Raw genomic sequence first — 22712 nt, 5'->3', positions numbered from 1 at the left:
CTGCTGGGTGAGCGTGTGTCCGGACGCTGCTGGGTGAGCGTGTGTCTGGGCGCTGCTGGGTGAGCGAGTGTCTGGATGCTGCTGGGTGAGCGTGTGTCTGGGTGCTGCTGGGTGAGCGTGTGTCTGGGTGCTGCTGGGTGAGCGTGTGTCTGGGTGCTGCTGGGTGAGCGTGTGTCTGGGCGCTGCTGGGTGAGCGTGTGTCTGGGTGCTGCTGGGTGAGCGTGTGTCTGGGCGCTGCTGGGTGAGCGTGTGTCTGGGTGCTGCTGGGTGAGTGTGTGTCTGGGTGCTGCTGGGTGAGCGTGTGTCTGGGTGCTGCTGGGTGAAGGTGTGTCTGGCCGCTGCTGGGTGAGCGTGTGTCTGGATGCTGCTGGGTGAGCGTGTGTCTGGCCGCTGCTGGGTGAAGGTGTGTCTGGCCGCTGCTGGGTGAGCGTGTGTCCGGGTGCTGCTGGGTGAGCGAGTGTCCGGGTGCTGCTGGGTGAGCGAGTGTCTGGGTGCTGCTGGGTGAGCGTGTGTCCGGACGCTGCTGGGTGAGCGTGTGTCCGGACGCTGCTGGGTGAGCGTGTGTCTGGACGCTGCTGGGTGAGCGTGTGTCTGGACGCTGCTGGGTGAGCGTGTGTCTGGACGCTGCTGGGTGAGCGTGTGTCTGGACGCTGCTGGGTGAGCGTGTGTCTGGATGCTGCTGGGTGAGCGTGTGTCTGGACGCTGCTGGGTGAGCGTGTGTCTGGATGCTGCTGGGTGAGCGTGTGTCTGGGAGCTGCTGGGTGAGCGTGTCTGGATGCTGCTGGGTGAGCGTGTGTCTGGATGCTGCTGGGTGAGCGTGTGTCTCGCCGCTGCTGGGTGAGCGTGTGTCTGGCCGCTGCTGGGTGAGCGTGTGTCTGGGTGCTGCTGGGTGAGCGTGTGTCTGGGTGCTGCTGGGTGAGGGTGTGCCTAGATGCTGCTGGGTGAGGGTGTGTCTGGATGCTGCTGGGTGAGGGTGTGTCTGGGCGCTGCTGGGTGAGGGTGTGTCTGGGCGCTGCTGGGTGAGCGTGTGTCTGGGCGCTGCTGGGTGAGCGTGTGTTTGGGCGCTGCTGGGTGAGCGTGTGTCTGGGCGCTGCTGGGTGAGCGTGTGTCTGGGCGCTGCTGGGTGAGGGTGTGCCTGGATGCTGCTGGGTGAGGGTGTGTCTGGATGCTGCTGGGTGAGGGTGTGTCTGGATGCTGCTGGGTGAGGGTGTGTCTGGGAGCTGCTGGGTGAGGGTGTGTCTGGGCGCTGCTGGGTGAGCGTGTGTCTGGGTGAGCGTGTGTCTGGGTGCTGCTGGGTGAGCGTGTGTCTGGGCGCTGCTGGGTGAGGGTGTGTCTGGGCGCTGCTGGGTGAGGGTGTGTCTGGGCGCTGCTGGCTGAGCGTGTGTCTGGGCGCTGCTGGCTGAGCGTGTGTCTGGGCGCTGCTGGCTGAGCGTGTGTCTGGATGCTGCTGGGTGAGGGTGTGTCTGGATGCTGCTGGGTGAGGGTGTGTCTGGGCGCTGCTGGCTGAGCGTGTGTCTGGGCGCTGCTGGGTGAGCGTGTGTCTGGATGCTGCTGGGTGAGCGTGTGTCTGGCCGCTGCTGGGTGAGCGTGTGTCTGGCCGCTGCTGGGTGAGCGTGTGTCTGGCCGCTGCTGGGTGAGCGTGTGTCTGGCCGCTGCTGGGTGAGCGTGTGTCTGGGCGCTGCTGGGTGAGCGTGTGTCTGGATGCTGCTGGGTGAGCGTGTGTCTGGCCGCTGCTGGGTGAGCGTGTGTCTGGCCGCTGCTGGGTGAGCGTGTGTCTGGCCGCTGCTGGGTGAGCGTGTGTCTGGACGTTGCTGGGTGAGCGTGTGTCTGGCCGCTGCTGGGTAAAATTGCGTTGGGCGCTGCTGGATAAAATGTGGACAAAATATTTTGTATCATCTGTCCACAGCACTTAGCCTCCAAAAATGTCTGGATATTAACTTCTTTAACGTCGTAGGAAAGGTTTAATTCTGACAACTATTCCGCACATTCTTCTCCTGCTTTATAACAGCCAGTTCTCTCTCTTTTCTACACCTGATTTACCTGCTTAGAGGAGCTCGTGCTGTCTCACCTCAGGCACAACCTCCTGAGAGATTAGGGACAAAATATTTTTCCACCGGAATGATCTTCACCTGACTTAATCTAAATACTAACAAGTCAATGAAGTTTGTAATAAGGAATTACTGGAATGGCGCTCAAACATATGTCTTGTTTTGTATTTCAGTTTCTTAAAATTATTGAGTAAATAGTAATTGGACATTAAAATGCTAGAAGTGTAGACCCTAAGTCATTAAGGAGAGCAAGGCAAAAAAAGGTGTAAATTTAATCCTGGACAAACCATGGTACAATGCAAGGGGTGCAAATTAGTTTATTATTTTGCACATAAGTTTAAATACGGGGCTTTTTTTTCATCTAGCACACAAATACTTGATAGCTTTATTTTTATACTGAAATTTAAAGTTGATCTCTAGGACATGCCCTACCCCAACTATAAATCTGTCCCTGCATTTTAAATTTACCTCCCCCTCCAATGCAACATGGTTTTGCCCAGGTGCAAAGTTGCTTCTTTTTTATGCTTTGCTCTCCTTAATGACTCAGGTCCCTAAGTTTGTACTCCACTTAGGTTGTTTTAGCTGTTTTTTGCTTTCACCAAACATTTTACATACAAGTGTATTACTGTATTTATGCCAGGTGTTGTGGGTATATTTGGTTGGCATTGTTGATGAGTGTTGAAAAGATAATTGGGTGGGCAGGTCCAGTGACACTACCAATACATGTTGGCACTGCCGTTACATAATGCCAGACCATAATGTCCGGGAGACTCCCGAAATCCGGGTAGGTCTCCTGGACTCCCGGGAGAGCAGGCAAATATCGCGCATACTGGAATTTACTTCGCAAAATTTCCCGCCGCGGCGAATCGCGTCATTTTGGCCCCTCCCCCCGCAACAAAATGATCTCCCGGAATTCTCTTTTCAAAGGTTGGCAAGTATGTGCCAGACACTGCAGGTAAATGGGTTGGGCACTTCTAGTAAATGTTGGTTCCTGCTGGTTTGTGTTTGGCATTGTTGGCACAGGCTGGGCACTGTTGGTTTATTCCGCTGGGTACAATGTGACGGGTAATGTTTGTAGTGAATTTTACGCTGCTTATTGTTAGGAGTAATTTGCTAAGTATGTATTGTACAGTACATGGATGACTATTCATGTAAGTATGTAAGTAAGTGCAGGCACCACATTACAGCTATACCACCCAGTGTACATGACATATAACTATTTACTTTTGAATCTTTGACACATACATATTATTCTCAATGACTATGTTGGTTCTGCTTCTGTGTTCTTCAGAGCAGGTTTGGTCTGGTCATTAAACGTAACAAGGGATCCATCAGGGACCTAAACTGAAAATATGATAAGTTACTGAATGTTCCTTTTGCTTTCTCAATAAGGTGGATTTGTATTTTTATTTATTTTTCGTATACCCACTGTGTATATAACCTCCATTTACATAGGTCAGGCTGTGTATAAATAACAGCATGAAACACATATATGCAGCTGCTATCAGCCAATATTAGCCCGGACTGACAGCCTGTGTCATAATAGTGCCATAGTGCTTTCCAGGACACCATTACGTTTAATGAATGGAGTCCTGAGGGGTAAATTTATCAAGCTGCGAGTTTCTGGCGGGTTTGAAAAGTGGAGATGTTGCCTATAGCAACCAATCAGATTCTAGTTCTCATTTTTTTAGTACATTCTAAAAAATGATAGCTGGAATCTGATTGGTTGCTATAGGCAACATCTTCACTTTTTATATCCGCCAAAAACTCGCAGCTTGAAACATTTACTCGTTGTTCAGTGCATCAAAAGGAAATGAAATATACATGTCCCTGCGCATTTGCACCTCAGTAGTGAGAACACGTGGACATCAATGACCTGATAACAGTCACACAAGGCATTTTATCCTCTAGCGTAACTGGCTTTAAAATAGCAATTGCCATTTTGTTTGCCAGCCCCCTTTGCTCACAAGTCCACCATGTTTTTATGCAAGGACTGTCTTCCTATTTGTGCCTATGAGTCCTTTGTCCAGCTGATTCCGCTAAGTGCACATAGATGCTATCTTGGTGTGCATAACAATGAGCACAGCACAAATGTTTGATTTTGATAATGCATTACAAACATGCTTGCATCTGGATTCTTTGAGTCTTGGGGGCATATTCAATTAAGCACGAAGTGCCTCTGGAACGGACACAAAGGCACTTTGTGTTACCACAACAGCGTGGATTTCCGTTTGCACCCCATAGGGTTGTGAAGGGAAATCCGCGATATCGCGGTACCGTAATAACAAAGAAAAATACGCAGCTGCGATGTCGCGGCTTAATTGAATATGCCCCTAAGACTCTAATGCAGACGTAAGCAACCTGTGGCTCCCCAGCTGCTGTGGAACTACAGATACAAGCATGTTTGTAATTTTTGGAGTGATACTTATTTTTATGGCACCAGAACAAGTGGCCTGGATCCACTGACTGATAATAATATATAAAATATACAAACACAGAATGCTCTTTTGCACCCCATTGTATTTTAGCAATAGAGCAGTAAGTCCTACAAATCCACATGGTGTAACATCCTTTGTTTCTCTGCTCACAGATCTAGCCGGGCTGTGCGTCGGAGATAAGATTGCCGAGGTGAACGGTATCAGTTTAGAGAGTATAACCATGGGAAGTGCTGTTAAGGTGCTGACCGGAAACAACCGTCTCCGTATGATGGTGAGACGCATGGGAAAAGTGCCAGGGATTAAATTCTCCAGAGAAAAGACCACATGGTAAGCAGAGCCGTACTCTTCACTCACCTTCTCCAAGGCATTGTCAACGGTTCTAGGTAACCAAAAATCACAATGTGTCACCTCTATGGACCAAAGAGAGCGTGTCAGGTTCATTAGAGGATCACAGTATCTGCTTTCATCACAGTACAAGGACTCCTGTGACCGTGAACTCTGACCAGAAAACGCAGATACACTTCTAAGGCTGGGTACACACTACAGGGGTTTCAGCCAATTATCGGGCCAATCATATGATAAACGACCATTTGGCATGATATTGGATTAGTGTATACACTATGATTGTTCCAAAGCTCATCGTATCATTTCATTTGTTTTTTAAACTGAACTAAAAATGTCGTTCAATGATGGAACAATGTTGTTCCAATCCTGCAGTGTGTATGCACTCAGGACCAGCAGTGTCCATAGAGTTCTATAGAGTTTACAGAGTCATGATCTTCTCAGCTGATGGTTATGACAGATGAAGAGCACAGATCTGAAGGTAGAATCTTATAAAACATGTATTATGTGTACACATGAGTCTGGACTTTTTTTTTAATCAATCGTTGGTAAAATCATTATAGATAACACATCAGGAGAACATTTCTGAAGTGTGTACCCAGCCTAAGTCATTGTAACTCTTTATAACATATACAAACTTATTTAATCACATGACAATCAATCAGTAGCATTGATCAGAACACTGGAATATGTTGCGGAGACTTTGACAAATATTATCATTCCTAAAACTGAAAACTCCTAACAGTAAATTCACTGTGACTGTGCACTAGACTAACACATAGATTACTGTCTGAGTCTTCCTTGACTAGCAGCTGCCATAATAATGTCTTTCATAGTAGGTGGTGCAGTTCTGTATATACTGGGAACGAATGGAAATGCTGTTTCTGATTCTGAACCACCTTGAGGTATAAACGAGAACAATGTAAAGAAAGCAGATTACCATATACACTATACACATGCCAACAAGGTTGTTGAATGACCAGTGATCACATTGACACCCGGATAAAGAGAGGAAGTTATGGAATAGGTGATTAGAATTGGAAATTAAATTAATTGTTATTCTATTATATTTGATGTTTCGCCACCTCTGTGCTGCAGTAACAAAGCTAACAGGGGATGCGATCTTATAGCGAGCCTGCATTTTTCCCACAGCACAGAACTAACGACACATGTGATGATGGCCACACTTATTTTATAGTTTCGGGGACTTGAATGCTATTTTATCACTGCTTACTGTAGTCCTGCATGTAGGACGTTTTATTGGGCTACATTATTACTCAATCTGGATAAAATATTTCCTGTGATTTAGAACGTTGATGTTTCCTAATTAGGAAGCCCTTTACATATCTGTGGTCTAGATGTCCTAGATGATATATGAATGATGTACATCCCCGATTAGCTCAGTCTCTAATATTCTCTCTCAAACGCAATTATTGGATATTTTTATTGATATTATTATGTGTGTTGATCTATTCATTCGGTTGTGTTTTAATATTTATTTAAATTACATTTTGAATATTGTAAAAGTCAATTCTATGCTGTTTTTCATATGACTTCAGCCATGTGAGAGATACTTGTAGTTTAAGGATGAGTTTCCTGAGCACATAGTGTAAGCTCGCACCTTGATATTTGCTGGACGGACCACAGACTAGTGATAAACCAAGCTGTTTTAGACGGGGCATCCTGTGCACTTTATAAATGAGTTCCAATGTAGACACTGAGGGCTAGATTTACTAAGCAGCGGGTTTGCAAAAGTGGGGATGTTGCCTGTAGCAACCAATCAGATTCTAGCTATCACTTTGTAGAAGGTACTAAATAAATAAAAGCTAGAATCTGATTGATTGCTATAGGCAACATCCCCACTTTTTCAAACCCGCAGCTTAGTAAATCTAGCCCTGAGGGTCTTTTAAGAACCACATAAAATGTGGGACCGCACTGCCTTTTTATTTGCAATAAAAGAACATTCTTTCTTTTTTTCTAATGTTGAATGATGCTCCCTCTTTTATACCACTAGCTTAGAACACAGACAGAATGTGCATAATAATATGAATGTCCGGGTACTTTTATGCAGAGTGTATACCTAGCGGTACACTAGGATGGCTTTATAAAGTAGGGTATTCTAAAGACAGTTTACAGTAATCTCCAATTCATAGAAAATGAATTTCGTACAGCACATGTTCATGGTTTGATTGTTTATTCTCACATTGTCTAATAACTGTCTTCTTACTTAAGGGTTGATGTGCTGAATAAGAGACTGATTGTAGAGAAGGGCGGTTCTACGCCCTCGGACAGCAGTTCTGAAGATGGAATGAGAAGGATTGTTCATCTCTACACGTCCTCCGATGACAGCTGCTGGGGCTTTAACATAAGAGGGGGGAAAGAATTTGGACTTGGGATCTTTGTTTCCAAGTAGGTACAAAAATAATTGAAATGGCCCAAAAATACTTTTTGTCTTTTGGTTGTTAGAATTTGAATGGTTTGTATTTTGCTGTTGTAATCTCTAAACCTTGCTCTTTGAGCTCATTTGTAGACGTTTCTGGAGCTGCGGACAACCTGTAGACAGCTGCCAGCTCTTTAATCAGTTAATAGCTCTGAGCCGCATGTTTAGTAAACTCTGGTTGTCATGCACTGCATTGAGCTGCACACCTAAAAGTTTTTCCAAGTCTAGAAGCATTTGCATCCTCTGTATTGTTCGTCTCTGTAGTTCTAAAAATAAAACAAAGATCACTGTAAATAGTCCAGTTTGTTATTGTTGGTATGTTTCACCACAATGAATTAGCATTCATTTGTTTTACTTCTCTCTTCTTTTCAGAGTTGACCCAGGGGGACTAGCAGAAGAAAGGGGTATAAAAGTCGGTGATCAAGTTCTTGCAGCCAATGGAGTCAACTTTGAAGACATAAGCCATAGCAAGGCAGTCGAAGTGCTAAAGGGGTTAACTCATATCATGCTAACGATCAAGGTGTGTAGAATCGTGAGCGGTCAGAAATGCCGCTGAATTAGTAACGGAAACAGAAATTCTTTACAATTTCTGGCCAAAAACAGGATTAGGACAGCTGCATATTACTCTACCATGGAGAGCAGACTGCACACATATCATTGCTGCTTTTCACAGTAATAAGGGATGAAGTCCAGAGGCCATTTATCATATTAAAGTCATGCCGGGACAGCGCATCCAATAAGAGGCTGCCCCGGTGGTATTTCATTTACAACTCCGGGATCTGACCCGGAGACTTTACTTGGTGCAGAGTCGCTTTTGTTAGTCAACGCGGAGAGCGCGACTGCTGCCGGAGATCTTTCTGAAGATCCCTCTTCTGTGATGCTCTCCTCATAGGATTGGATGGCTAGCTATCTTTAGATGGCATTAGCCATTGGGGTCAATAATTTGCCCATACCACAGTCCCCATTGAGAATTATGGTGACTGCGGTATCCTGTGATACTTAGCCTAATGCAGGAGATGTATCCGATATCTCCTGTTTTTAGGCTTTTGTTAAATTGCTTACATACTTAAACATGCGGAAACCAGTCTTAATAATCCAGCTTAAGGTGGATGGTGACTGTGCTAGGAGGTTGGGGAATTGGGTGGTATAACTGTAATATAATTTCAGAGCTACTGTACTGAACCCATAATAAGAACCAATAAACAGTCCACCAAACAAGATTTTATTCTAGGAAAATTCTGGTCTAGTTTTATTATTATTATTATTATTTATTAACAGTAGTTTTATACTCTTAGGAAGGAAGCAGTTTTGCTTTTAAACAGCACCCCCGGTGCACCCACATTATGTATGGTTCATCAATACAAAGGTCTGTAGGCAGCTCCTCACTTGACTTTGGAAAATCTCTAAAAGTTGTTTGTTTTTTTTAAAAAATATGTGACCACTGCAATACTATGTATAGAGTAAAGTGTATATAGGTAATTGTGACACCTGCATCATGTAACTGACACTCATCATAGTAGGCTGCAGTTTAGGTTTCTGTTTGTATATATGGACTGCCTTACATACCATTTGATGAATTATTTTTTCTAAGTACGTTGAGGTGAGACAGAGGGCAGAGATCACTGATGCCAGAGTTTATGATTTTGAGTTGATCAGAAACAGAGAACAACTGTACCTGCAAAGGATGTTTGGGTGTAAACATAACTTATATTGCATTGTGATGGTAGTGGGGTTGATTTATGAAGTAGAGAAAGAGCTCAGAACATTGTGTATGTGTTGCTGCTCCTATTTTTTTGCTCAGTGCCGAAATATGTTCGCTCTTAAAAGGTAATTTTCATGGTCTGTGTGTGCCGTCATTTTGCAGATTACTTTCTTTCTTACTGTTACTCAGTTGCTCAGTTTTGCAGAACAGAATAACTTTTCCTGTTTTTCTCCCAATGAACGGCTTGTTTGATATTCTATGACGGATGACAGCAAAATCGAGAACATGTTTTACAAATGTCACACTTTTTACATGTTTGCCCAAGATCTTACTTCCTGTTTCAAGGATAAGATTGACAAGATCCACTATGAAATGGAATTATTGTCTCCAAACAACCATCTGCTCAATTCTTTTCCTGCACCCTGTGATACCTTCTCTTCATTTTATCCCATAGATTAAATATCTAGCTCCTCCTCCCATTCTATCCAATCAAACCTATCCCCTTACAAATCAGTCATCCCAGTCCTAAGTGACACATGTAATATCTCTCCATTGAAAGCCATCATTATTCAAACATGTGGCTTTTAGTCCTATCCTGAAAAAAAATGATTCTGACCCAAACAATCTCCCATGTCCTCCAAATAAAATCGACCACCTTTTGTGCAACTTAAATATTATATGGTCCTGTAAAATTGGAACATTTTTAAATATGAGCTCCCCCCCCCCCCCCCTTCTTAAAGGATAACCGAAGTTCTGCCAAATATTCCTTGTGGCATTTTTTTCTATATAATCAGGTTTAATAAAACCGTAGGTTCCATTGGTGATTAGCCCTCGTTACATAGGTTACACAGCTGGCTGGATGTACTTTCTGATAGAGTGTATATAATGGGACCTCAGTCTGTTAAGATCGACCAGTAGCAGGCTTAGTATGAAGACATGTATACGTGTCTTCCCGTCATCTGCCCCATGTCAGCGGGTTTGAATTTCAAATAGTGTATTCTATATCTTTTCTCACTGTAGAGTTCAGTCCCACTGACTTCTATATGTACACAATGTCCAGTGTGAGGAGAGATGACAGATGCAGGTTCTGCCATCTACACTCTATAAGTGAGCGTATCTAACCAATGGTGGAAGTGAGGTAAGGAGTTACGGCTGCAAAATATTCTGTTATAACATTTATCTATAAATAATGAAAGTCAATAAAGGTGGACTATTCCTATAACTTCGCCTGTTGTTTCCAATTCCCGTTGGGATACGAATGATGAGGGAAATGTTAAGTAACAACATATACGGTATAATGGTGAAAAGCGAAATGCAGAGCATGTGTCCGGGTAAGTGACTTACCACTAATTACCTCTGCACAGCAGGGACTGGATAATCAAGCATCACGCAGGCTGCGTCTCAAGGCACTGCAGGGTCACTTACTTAAGGCTCTATGTATAGTGTTTCATCTGTGAAGAGGGATGTATTATTCATCACACAGACCTATCAGGTTTTACTTTCTGAAGTTCATCTTGTATTTGCAGGTGTATTTTTGTTTTCTTTCTTTTCAATTCTTTGTTCCCACCCATATTTTTCAGGAGACTGGAATGTACCCTGCGTTCAAGGAGATGATTGCAGAGTATTGTTGGTTTAATCGATGTAAGTACTGAGAAGCAGAGCGGGATGGCGGCATTCTTAGGGAATCCCGGGACACGGATATCTCTTAGAAAATATATACTGCTCAGATATAAGGTTTCCTATAGCGCTACTGAATATTCACAACCCTTTCCAACCTTATTAAATGTACAGTCTAAAGTTTTTCAAAGGACAGTAAAAACAATACACAGAACCACAACAAAAAGAAAAAAACAAAGTACTGAGGTGTCTTAAAGACACTTTATTCCAACGTTATTTGGGATTATTTAGTTAGGAAAGGCAAATATGATTTAACCCATATTATTATCCTTCATTTATAAAGCGCCAACATATTACGCTGCACTGTACATTGACGTGATCATGAATGATGCAAATCAGTATCATACAATGACATGAAACAGAAGGTGAAGATAGCCCTGCCCAACAGAATTCAAGAATATAACAAAGCATCCCAAAGACAACTTCAGCACCCCCACATCACTCATCCCAATATTTACCTACTGGCCCAACTGCTCCAAACTTCCACAGACCTGCCACTTGTTCCCAAATAGCCCCACATGCCCTCAGACCCTTCCTTGTCACAAAATGCCTTCACATGCCACATGTACACTGAACTACCCACCTCTCCCCATGGCACTCAGACCTCACCACATGCCACTCAGACCTCCCTGTATGCCCCTCACATGCCACTCAGACCTCACCACATGCCCCTCACATGCCACCTCACCACATGCCACTCAGACCTCACCACATGCCACTCAGACCTCCCTCTATGCCCCTCACAAGCCACTCAAACCTCCCTCTATGCCCCTCACATGCCACTCAGACCTCCCTCTATGCCCCTCACAAGCAACTCGGACTGCCTCCCTTGGCACATAGACCGCCTCTGTGCCACACTCATAGGGACGGTTGTTCCTATGAGTTAACCAGCAGTTAGCAGCCATTAGCTGTCCAGAGGTTTTGCCTGCCCAGCTCAGCATCTATACTATCCCAAAATATGTTGATTGGGGTTCCTGGTTATTTTGAGCTCAGATGTGCTGCTGTTTGGGTCCAGTTTGGTCTAATACAACCAAATTGTTGTCCAGCTCATTGCAGGTGCATGCAGCTTTATTTGGTTATTGCTCATTTATTTAGAAATGATTGATTTATATTTGTTTCCATTCTCGCTTTACCAGTAACAAATGGCCAATTGCAGCAACTTTCTCAAGCCTCAGAAACCAGCTCTTCCATTTCTTCCTATTCCTCCGGAGCTCATCAATGTGCTATTAATGGGTATCATCAAGCACTTATATCCAGTCCAGCCTTGTATGAGCCAGGGATGGTGGATGTGGGCATTTCTACTGAGGCTTCACTTGAACCCAGGTCAGAGACTGCCATACAGGCAGATCTCCATGTGTCTTCGTCAGGGGTCTCCGAAGGACCTCACAAAATGGGAAAGATCATAAGTGAAACCCAGAGGACTGTGCACCCCACTCTTCTTCTTCAAGACACGGCCATACGAACGGAGAGCTTCCTAGAATCTCAGCTCAAGAAGAAGCAGAGGAAACCATACGGATATGTCCCTGGCTCAGAATCTCCAAAAACCGCATTACTGTTGGCACTTAGCAAACCCCGAAAACCTATCAAGAGGTCTCAAAGCTATATTACTCTTTGGGGTGAGGTTTTTTTTAATATCAGTTATATCCATGTTTTAATTATTTATTTTATAAAATATACCATACTATATTTATATATCTATCTATATATATATATATATATATATATATATATATATATATATATATATATATATATATATATATATAGTATATGTAAATTCATCCATCTGCGTAGAGTCAAGCTGCCACTTGAATAGTCAGATTCCCAATATCTTCTCTGTTTTTCCCTGTACAGTTGACCCAATGCTCTCAAAGCACCAGCCAGTATGTGGAAAATGTTTTCTCTCAAACAACCCATATCCCTACTCTGACATCTAGCACCTTCTCACTGAATATATTTCACAGATGTACAAGACACAGCTGCACCCTTTTGTACATAAGAAGTAGAGACAGGAATCCTCAATATGAAAGCTGTATATGAAGAGTAATGTTGGACCTTTGCCCTGTACCCATACCGGGCCTCGGAATAGGCCCTTTACGGGTACTTTGTGATCATCCTTGGCACTGATTTAAGTAAAAATACAAAATGATTGTGTCATTTGTGTCCTGAAGACCCCCTCCTGATTGAGACACATAAAAGTAATGTACCATCAGTGCAAATTGAAAATACTTCATTCATCATACACCTACTTATAGTCTAAAATATCCAGGACTGTTACTCACATACTAGCACACTATACTATACTATACTATACACCAGTGGTGGAAGTTAGGTGTATACTGTGGTATTGCCATACTGTCACTTCTCCTACTGCCTGCATTGTCAATCTATCAAATTCCATTCACTTACATCCTCATTACACTTTTCATGCCGCCACTTCTAAATTTCCACTCCGACCACTGCTATACACTAAAGTACGGTACCAATATACAGAAACTGTGCCAATGATTGTTTCTCTAGCAATACATTTGCCACCATTGATGTACAGTCTCTTCTGTTCCCCAACTCTGTTGCCTGGGCCGTCACCCTTGACTCCTCTCTCTCTTTTGCCCCCCACATTCAATTTTATGCTGTCGTTTTCGAACTGCGCAATATTGCCCGCATCCAGCCCGTCCTATCTCAGGATGCTGCCAAAACCATTATCCATGCACTCATCATTTCCCGTCTAAATTACTGCAACCTTCTCCTCACCGGCCTCCTCCACTCCCACCTCGCCCCCACTTCGCTCTATACTCAACGCGGCTGCAAGATTTATATTCTTTTCACACTGCACTTCTTCTGCCTCCCCTCTCTGCCTTACACTGACTCTCCTTCACCTACAGAATCTTTTTCAAGCTCCTTACCCTCACTTACAAGACCCTCTCAGTCTCACTGCCCATTATATATCCAACCTCCTCTCCACTCACACTCCCTCCCACTCCCTGCCTCTTCTCCACTCTGATCACATCATCACATGCCAGAATTCAAGATTTCTCCCATGCTGCCCCCCCTACTGGAATGACCTCCCTCACTCTATCCGACTGTTGCCTAAACTGTGCACCTTCAAACGGGCACTTAAAACTCATCTGTTCTTCAAAGCCTACCAGCCTTCCACCTAACCTTCTCCATGCTTGATGTCCTCTCTCTTCCCCTGTCCCTGTACATTCTCCTCTTGCGCGTGATCCCCTACTGACTCCCCCTTGTACCTACAGTCTGTTTCCCCTCCCTTTAGGATGTAAGCTCTTATGAGCACGGCTTTGTTCCCTCCTGTCTCTATACCTAATCTTCTCCTCCAACATACTAGCTATGCTTGGAGCTATTGGAGTCTTGGTTTTATTCATTTATAGTTCTGTATTGTCTTACCCTGTATGGTCAACTGTTTGTACTCTGTACGGCACTGCGGAAATATTGTGGCACCTTATAAATAAAGGGTAATAATAATAATAATACAGTTTTTTTTAGATCATTAGACTGGGTAAGAAACAGACCAGAGTGAAGCTGCTCAATTATGATTGAACAGATTGTAAATTCTGTTTTGATGATGAACCCTTTAGGATTGTGTGGTGATATCAGTCAATCCTATTTTATATGCTGTAATCAATACCTACTGACAGAACTCTCATAACAGATTGTTTTGCCTGATTCAAAATTGATAGAACCTGTATAATCCGTCCCTGCATATATGTCACCAAGTTGACCACAGCCATTCGCCTGTCAGGCCCTATGTCCAGATCGACCAGTGTGTGGGCAGCTCTCAAGGCATTGGAAGTGAAGTATTAGCATATGATACAAACCAAAAGAACCTGATTAGAGTTACTATATTTTGGAAGACAAATAAGAGTTTGCATTGTACAGTGCACAGATAAATGTAGCATTATGAGAGGAGAACTTCACCCAAAACTAATTGAAGGCATTAGAATTAAAACAAAAAATAAAAAAAAAGTGGGTGCCTTCCAGGTACTCTTCACCATATGCGCTGTGATCGCCAATGATCCCGCACTACGCTCCTTTCTATGGCTAACGCTTGGCTGTTTTAAACAGGCCCATAGTTTGTGTTGATGCCCCTTCCCTGTGAACTATCCATTCACCTACATTCTTTTTATATATATTTAAAACTTTTATAGTTCCAACCCAAAATACATTTTTAATTGTGGTGTTAAGTTTTTCTTTAAGCTGTGGACATTGAAAGGGAAGGATCCAAAACTTAATTTCAAACTATTGTTTTTACTCAGAATAATATAAACAAAGTACTTAATTGCTTTCTTTCAAAATGTTTTTTTCATGTAGAAGCCAGAAAGAAGAAGAAAAAAGAGAAACCCTCCTCTCCAGAGAGCGTTGGCTTACAACGGTCAAAAACCTTCATGAACTTATTTTTCAAAGGCAGCCGTGGAAAGCAAAATGGAGAGAAGAGTAAGGAAACCTCTACTCCGGATTCAAAGAGAAGAGCCAGATCACCATCACAGAGTGAGCCAGAGAAAGGTAAAAGAAATTCCCAAAAGTTCCTTAATATCGCCACCATACTGCTTATTGTCTTTCAGTATTTTTTAAATTGAAAAGTCCAAAGGGATACCTGAGTGGCTGGATTTGTCGTACTTGGTCATACACTGACATAAACATGTGTGGCCCAGTTTGAAGGATCTAGCTGAATCTCCAGATCCAACTGGGCACCATTAACGTGGTTGGTTGATGACCACATACGTGGTCAGATGCAGTCAACATCTGACCAAATGTATTGTTCATCCTTTCCATCGTCTGATAGATCCTGATCAGATGTTGATCGGGATTGGTGGTCTGTATCAGCCCTTACTTTGTGCCATATGAAGCCATTTAGGTTTGACACAGCCTGAATGATGGTTAAAATTGCATCACTTGTGTGCATGTGAACTTTGCTGATGTTGAATAGTAGCAACTCAACTGGGATCTCCATAACTGTTGTCATTAGCTGGATGAATTATTTTTCTATATAGCTGCCACCACCACATCCTATCAGGTGAAATCTAGTAAAGGACACTCCACCTACTTAGGTATTCTCAAGCAGTAATGCCTGGAGAGTCCAAAGATCGGAGAAAGATCGGCCCATAAAACTGAGGGGAAGGAAAGAAATTAGGAAATCCTCTGGGGGCATAAGTTCCCTCCTTTTGAGGATACTGACCACAATATTGCTATAACTATAAAGGCTACACTTTAAAAGAGAGCGTAAAAATAATTACCTTGCATTTATGCTACTTACTGGATGCATCTAGTTCTGCCTTTCTAAGTAATGCAATATCAGCAACTACGGTCTGTGCTGTCACAGTGTACCTTTAACAACATACAGCGGTCTTAAAATACACCACAATACTGTCACATTGACACCTTACATAGTGCTAAGCCTGACGCTAGTAAGAAGGATTTCGAGACCAATCCAATTTTTGTCTTGTAATCTGATCCTATATGTGATTGGCTTCCAAATCCTGTTTGGTTTACCTCTAGTGAACCTGACCTGACCAAAATAACATGGTTTCAGAATTTGCATAAACAAACACATTATCATCATCATTATTATTTAGATTTGTAACGATAATATTTAATATTAAAATCATAATCCAAGCATGACAATGGTAAATGAATGAAAATTATTCAAATACAACCCAAAGTTTTATCACCTATAATAATGAACATTTTGTTGGGATTTTACTGTTGGAATTTTACTCTTTATAGGTTTTAGTATGTTTTGTTTAAATCCTTTATTTTGGTTGGTCAACAAGAAGAAGATATTACAGTATGAAAACAGAATTAAGTGATTAAAGTCTATTAAAGTATATTTCAACACAGTGCAGAACAAATAGTCAAAGTAGAGGTATTTTTAAGTGGGAGTATTCATTAATGTGATAATTTTTAGAAAGGAATGGACTAATAGTAGGAATACAGTCTTCCTATGTTCTAAAATAAGGGGAGAGAAGGTGCCCATCAAGGCTTTTGGAGTTAAAAGGTATGTGTTTTGGGAGATTAGGAAGAAATATTCTTAAGTTGGGAACAAAAGCAAGGGGTAGACTCTATCATCAAGCATGGTCCAGGAAGTTGGGTCAAGGATTTGAGGAGGTGGGCAGGGGTGCACGCAGGATTTTTAAGGGGGTGTTTCCCCCAGCCAAAAAAAAGCAAGAGAGCTGCTGCGCATGCACCCGCGCATGCGCAGCAGCTCCGTTTCGGCAGCACTGTACTATAAAGCAGCCGCGGGGCTGTCAAAGAAGTGTCCGTGGCGGTGCTGTATACAGCACCGCGGCTGCTGTATAGTCCAGTGCCGCTATGTAAAGACACTTCTTTAGCGGAGGGGAGGGGTTTCTGGAGACCCAGAAACCCCCCCTGCTTGCGCCCCTGGTGGGCTGAGATCTGCTCTCAATGAAGTGCCATGGGGTCCAGACTTGTTGAAATATATGGCCGGTGTCGTTTTGAGTAGTAGACTGTTGAGTATTTTTTGGGCGTAGTTTTATTTGTATATATTTTTTTAAACCTACATGTCAATCATCACTAAACCACTCCTGTTTTGCAACATTTATGGAACCGGACATGTACAAGGGAGGATCACTAGATGAAATTAAATAGATTTTCTACTATTACTATACACCCTCCCTTCCCAATAACAGTACTTTGGTCGGGGTCTCTCCCTCAGGACGCCAATACTTGCTGTATTTAGCAGGGAGAGCTGAGTAACATTAAAGGTATTTAGAGGTCATAGGTATGTGGGCCCCAGTGCAGGGATCCCAGCAAATGTATATTATTGGCAGTTAGCAAGCTCCTTAAAGACACCGCCTCTTTACTGATACATCATTTAATTTCTTATTGTAGCTGCTGGATTCCCTGACTGGGGAAACCATCAGAATAGGTTGTGTCATGAGCAGGACCATCCGGCGCACTTCTCTTGCTCGCTCATGCGGTGCAGGAGATCTCCTTTTCTAGCGCTGCTGATATTAGAGAGCTGGCCACCACCATCTTGATTCTTTGGGCATGTGCGGTAGCATTCCTGTGTGTTACTGGTTAAACCATCTACCGGGGGCTAGTGTACTTGTATGGAGGGCTGCAACCTACGTTGGGGTAGCAGGCAAGTCCATACCTCCTTGCAGTGGTCCCTGGTGAAAACCTTCCCTTAATTAGACTCTGCGCCTCTATTATAGGTAGACACAAATCGGACTGACTGCTTGAATCCAGAAGTTCCTCTGTGATCCCTGACCGGCTCTGCTTGGCTCATGCAATGAGTCTCCCCACTGTTATGCAGGTTTATACACTTTACAAAGATTGCACTATGAGAGGCAATCCTTTTACATTAACTCTTGTCCCCACTTTCCGGCTCGTTAATAATGTTAGTTTTCTACTGTGGGTGATATTACGCTTAGATTTGGTTGAAATTCCTTACTTATGCTGTTCCTGTCCGTCGTCTGAACTTATACATGTTTATAACAATTGACTCCATGTGATGGCGGCTAGTAGTTTTGCAGTGCGCAGCCCCTTACCAGGAATAGTGTTGTCCGTAACAGACTCTGGTTACTTTTGATTCCTGGTTGCCATAACATTCCATGTGAACGTTGTGTACAGTTCAGTAGTCTGACATTCCATCCTGGTCAAGTGGAATTCTGTGTGAAGGTTGGTGGTGCTAGAGGCAGTGATTGTGTCACCACCTAAAGGCGGTACTTGTAGAGTTAATATAAACCCATTCTAAGGGTAGTTGGTCTGTTAGTTACTAATACATTCAGGCTACACTGAATTTACTGGCATTAGGGGAGAGGCTTATCTCAGTGTCTCCTGTTTAGGAACAAAGACAGTGGGAGAAAAAAAACAGTTGCAAAAAAGATTGAATTGTAATGTTAAAAAATAACTGCTGTTGAATCATAACATTAATGTTTTATAAATGACTGATGACACAAAGTCTGTTGAAAGATGTACACATTACGGACACTATATATTTATACATTCATAATCTTACTATAGTAGTGAGATAAAAGGTTATTATATTTTAACTTGAAGTAAAGTCTGATTATCTCTAAATCCAATTTTTTTTTTAGAAAAAAGGAACCTACTGTAGTTCAGTTATATAGACTTCTGTAGGCAAATTGCACACACTGTTTACTACTGCACTGTGGGTTGATACACTTATGTCTCACAACTGACTTATTCCCTGCACACAGATTATCATCCTTGTGATCTAAGGTTTCTCTGTAGCTCATCCTCCTTCTGTATCAATCGCTATCTTCTTAATCTGTCACAATACTCTCATTTCATACTTTATTGCTAAATTCTCCTCAATGTTCCTCTTCCTCGCCTCTCACATGTCCTCCTCCTTCTCTCTTATTCTCCACCTCTCAACTAACTGTCTGACCTTTTATCTTTTCTTCATTTCTAATCATACTCCTTTTCATTCCTTATCTCAACACATTCCTTAAACAATTTCTGTAACACTGGTAACATAAATAAACATTTTCATTAACACGAGTTACATAGATATATACTGTAGAAAAAATACATAAATAAAATGTAACTTGGAAAAAATTATTTCTAAACATAATTGAAGTGTGATCCTTGGCAGAGGATGCCAGCAAGCGATTTGTATTATATGTGGCTGTAATATTCTTTCCTCTTTTTTTGTAGTTAACATTGTTCAGAAATTTATGATCAGAAGCCTGAAAAAGGGTAATTGAGAAATGCTGTGTGTGGTGAAGATTTGTGTTGAGAGTCCAACATTCACATAAAGATGCATCTATCATATTCCTAGACTGCCAGCAGAGGGATACAGTGAAACAACAGAAATCAGAGAGAAATAGATGCGTGAAAATATAAGATGTTGTTTAGGTTTCCAGGTATATAATATATTTGCCCCGTTTGCTGAGGTAATAAACATTTGTGTCTATACTGTAGGTGCCCAAGTTAGAGCACTTTTGACTCTCTAAGCCAGTGTTGGCTAACCTGTAACACTCCATGTGTTGTGAAACTACAAGTCCCAGCATACCCTTCCAGCAATAAGCTGCTATATATTGGCAAAGCATGCTGGGACTTGTAGTTTCACAACACCTGGAGTGTCACAGGTTAGCCAACATTGCTCTAAGCCAACCCAGCAGGGGCACTCCCAGGCATGGGTTTAAAAGCAAAAAAATGTTTTTTTAAACTGATTGACTTGATGTATTAAACCTCCGGCCTTATGAGAACCCTTCAACGCCCCCTGCGAATCATCAATGAACAACTTTATAGGTCCAGTTTGTATACTGACTGTATAATGCAATAGATGCCATTGACAAAGTGGGCGAGAATAAAAGCGTAGCAAGTCACCTTGTCATCTATAATAGAGGTCCATCTTTGTTCACATTCGTTTGTCAAAAGCTAAGGGGGTGGATCACTGCGATCAAGAATGGTTTGAAGGAAAAGACATTTATATATCCAAATCCCAATAAAAAATAACTAATAGCACTATAGCAAAATAATAGACAACATTAATGATAAAACACAGACACATTTGGAGAACAAATATAGGGTCTGTGTGACTTTGCAGACCTTGATCCAACAAGGATTCACAATGAATTAAAAGGATTTAAGTCTTTGTAATAACACAAATATATATTTTCTTTTATCACCTTTATGCATCTCTATGTGGGTTGGCTACACTCTTTAACATTTTGTTTTAAAATTTTGATTCTTCTAAACTAACATATTCTGTGTGGGTTTGACTATCTTCCATGGTATGTCGAGATGCGGCTATGAATACAGTGTACAAATAGAATGATAATAGAATCTGGATAAAAAAGAGTTGTTAAAGTCTGACTTTTAAGTGCATGTGTCACCTACACACAGAAGAGGCAGACATTTTATGAACTGATCCAGTATCCATGAAAATGCAGCCTATTAATTTGCTAGGAACAAGTGATGTGTGCTTCAGCTATGTTTCTGCTTCTTAGGGAATTGATAGGCTGTGTTCTCAGTGATGTCACTGACTCTCAGAGAATTGATAGGCTATGTTCTCAGTGATGTCACAGGCTCTCAGAGAATTGATAGGCTGTGCTCTCAGTGATGTCACTGGCTCTCAGAGAATTGATAGGCTGTGTTCTCAGTGATGTCACTGGCTCTCAGAGAATTGATAGGCTGTGCTCTCAGTGATGTCACTTCCTCTCAGAGAATTGATAGGCTGTGCTCTCAGTGATGTCACTGATTCTCAGAGAATTGATAGGCTGTGTTCTCAGTGATGTCACCGGTTCTTGGTGAATTTATTGACTGTGTTTTCATGAATATAGATTCATCTCACGACATGACTGCTTCTGCTATTTGTAGGTGATATTATTTTTGCCAGTGCTGATAACGAGTGTTTCTCATCCTTTTTCTGAAATACCCCCAGTCTGCACATATTTTAAAAAATATCACAAATTACGATTACACAATTAATTAAATTATGTGCATGACCTGACTTATATATGTTCGTGTGCATGGTCTATATATTAGAAGATGAAGTCTACGTTGACCATCTGTTTTCTCTTAGGTAAACGGCGTAATCAGCCATTTTTCTTTGGGGCACAGAGGGATTTGAATGCAATCTATAATGGAGACATGTCTATGGAGGATAGGCTGGCTGTGACTGAAGATATGGCCCAGAAACTGCTAAATGAGGATGAGGTAGCGGCGGTCCTGCGACACTGTAGAAGGGTAGGCGTGTGATTTCTTCCTCTCTGCAAAGACAAGAGAAACAACAGAAACATGACAGATGTATGTGAGGGCGTACCTGTGTTCCAGAGCTAGATATGAACATAAGACACACTCAGCTGTGTTCGCCTATAGCAGTGTTTACCAACTCTGCTCCTCAATCCCCCTTAACAGCCCAGGTTTGAAGAAATCCGTGCTTGAGTACAGGTGACTTGGTGGTTAGTGCCTCAGTCATTTTGATTCAACCACCTGTGCTGAAGCATGGATGTCCTTGAAACCTGGACCGCTATGGGGGTTAGAGGACTGGAGCTGGGAACGACTAACCAATGGGTTTATAGCGCATCTAGTTATATGACTGCCTTCAATACTGTTTACAGCTAACTACTACTAAGAAGCATGGGAAGAGGGAGGCGACCTGTGGACAGCACAGGTCATCTACAGTGTGAATTCACCTTGTTGTTGCTTTGCTGCAAAATTTGGTAGACGAGGTTTTCTCACATCTGGTCAGGATTCAGGATTTTCCTCTGAGAATAGATGTCATTATTAGTGAGCCGGTCACCTTTGCAAGATTAAAACATGTCTTCACTTGAAAACCAGAGTTGAGAAACTGCAGCAGATAACATGTAGATTACATACACATGTATGTAAGGGATGTTCAACTTATTACACACTGAAAATCTTTTTCAGCTTGTTATGAGATTAGATTTTAGAATATTGCATGAGGGTTATTGGGGGGAAACAACCTAATAAAGGCGATTACATATCTGCAGTGTAGATTTGCAAATACACAGCTGGTGGATATTAACATGTTAAAGTGTAGAGCTTGCAAGCATCTTACATCTTTCTGTCTGTATTATCCAGTATTATTTTATTTCTGTGTCTGTTCCCAACAAATATTGATGAAAGTGAGTCGCAATCCAAAAATATTAAAAAAAAAAAAAAATGCTTTAAAATTCCATGTAAAAAATATCTATTCATACCAATGAAAGTAATAAATGGGGTTATTGTAGAATGGTCTTATCTATACAGTGTCAGCCACAATAACACCTTTTAGCAAGAGTGATATTGTGTTTACTGTAAAGTATAATGTTTTGCTCTGGGTATCTAATTTTTAGCATACATTTGGGCCAACACAACATTATCATTAGATATATATAACAGCATCGAAAAATTGGGTATACATATATTAGTTATATGGCCAACTTTCACTGTATGTTGAGATCAATTTGACATTCTGTCATATTGGATAATTATAAACGACATACTTCATTATGACCAGTAGGTGGTGCCAAACAACAGGCAACAATATTTAGATCTCAGGGTTTTTTGTCCTCTAGTAATCTCTTGCACAGTTGTGCCCAATCCGGAGTGGA

General features: G+C 42.2%; 2 protein-coding genes across 4 annotated transcripts in view; one reads left to right on the top strand and one right to left on the bottom strand.

Moving 5' to 3' along the window:
- Positions 1-22712, bottom strand: part of SEMA4G (semaphorin 4G) — a 507048-nt gene that overhangs the window by 38104 nt on the left and 446232 nt on the right. The gene's annotated exons all lie outside the window — the stretch shown is intronic.
- Positions 1-22712, top strand: part of PDZD7 (PDZ domain containing 7) — a 44780-nt gene that overhangs the window by 9087 nt on the left and 12981 nt on the right. Inside the window, exons 4-11 of one of the 3 annotated variants that reach the window (XM_075216258.1) lie at positions 4639-4813; positions 7061-7237; positions 7641-7788; positions 10551-10611; positions 11784-12263; positions 14974-15165; positions 19306-19347; positions 21179-21342. In XM_075216258.1, coding sequence (XP_075072359.1) covers positions 4639-4813; positions 7061-7237; positions 7641-7788; positions 10551-10611; positions 11784-12263; positions 14974-15165; positions 19306-19347; positions 21179-21342 — 1439 coding nt within the window. The remainder of the gene's footprint in view (positions 1-4638; positions 4814-7060; positions 7238-7640; positions 7789-10550; positions 10612-11783; positions 12264-14973; positions 15166-19305; positions 19348-21178; positions 21343-22712) is intronic. The other 2 variants (XM_075216259.1, XR_012693342.1) reach the window with 2 other exon arrangements.

This window comes from Mixophyes fleayi, chromosome 6, assembly GCF_038048845.1.
Source record: "Mixophyes fleayi isolate aMixFle1 chromosome 6, aMixFle1.hap1, whole genome shotgun sequence".
Taxonomy (NCBI): domain Eukaryota; kingdom Metazoa; phylum Chordata; class Amphibia; order Anura; family Limnodynastidae; genus Mixophyes; species Mixophyes fleayi.
This window is presented reverse-complemented; position numbering and strand designations above follow the sequence as displayed.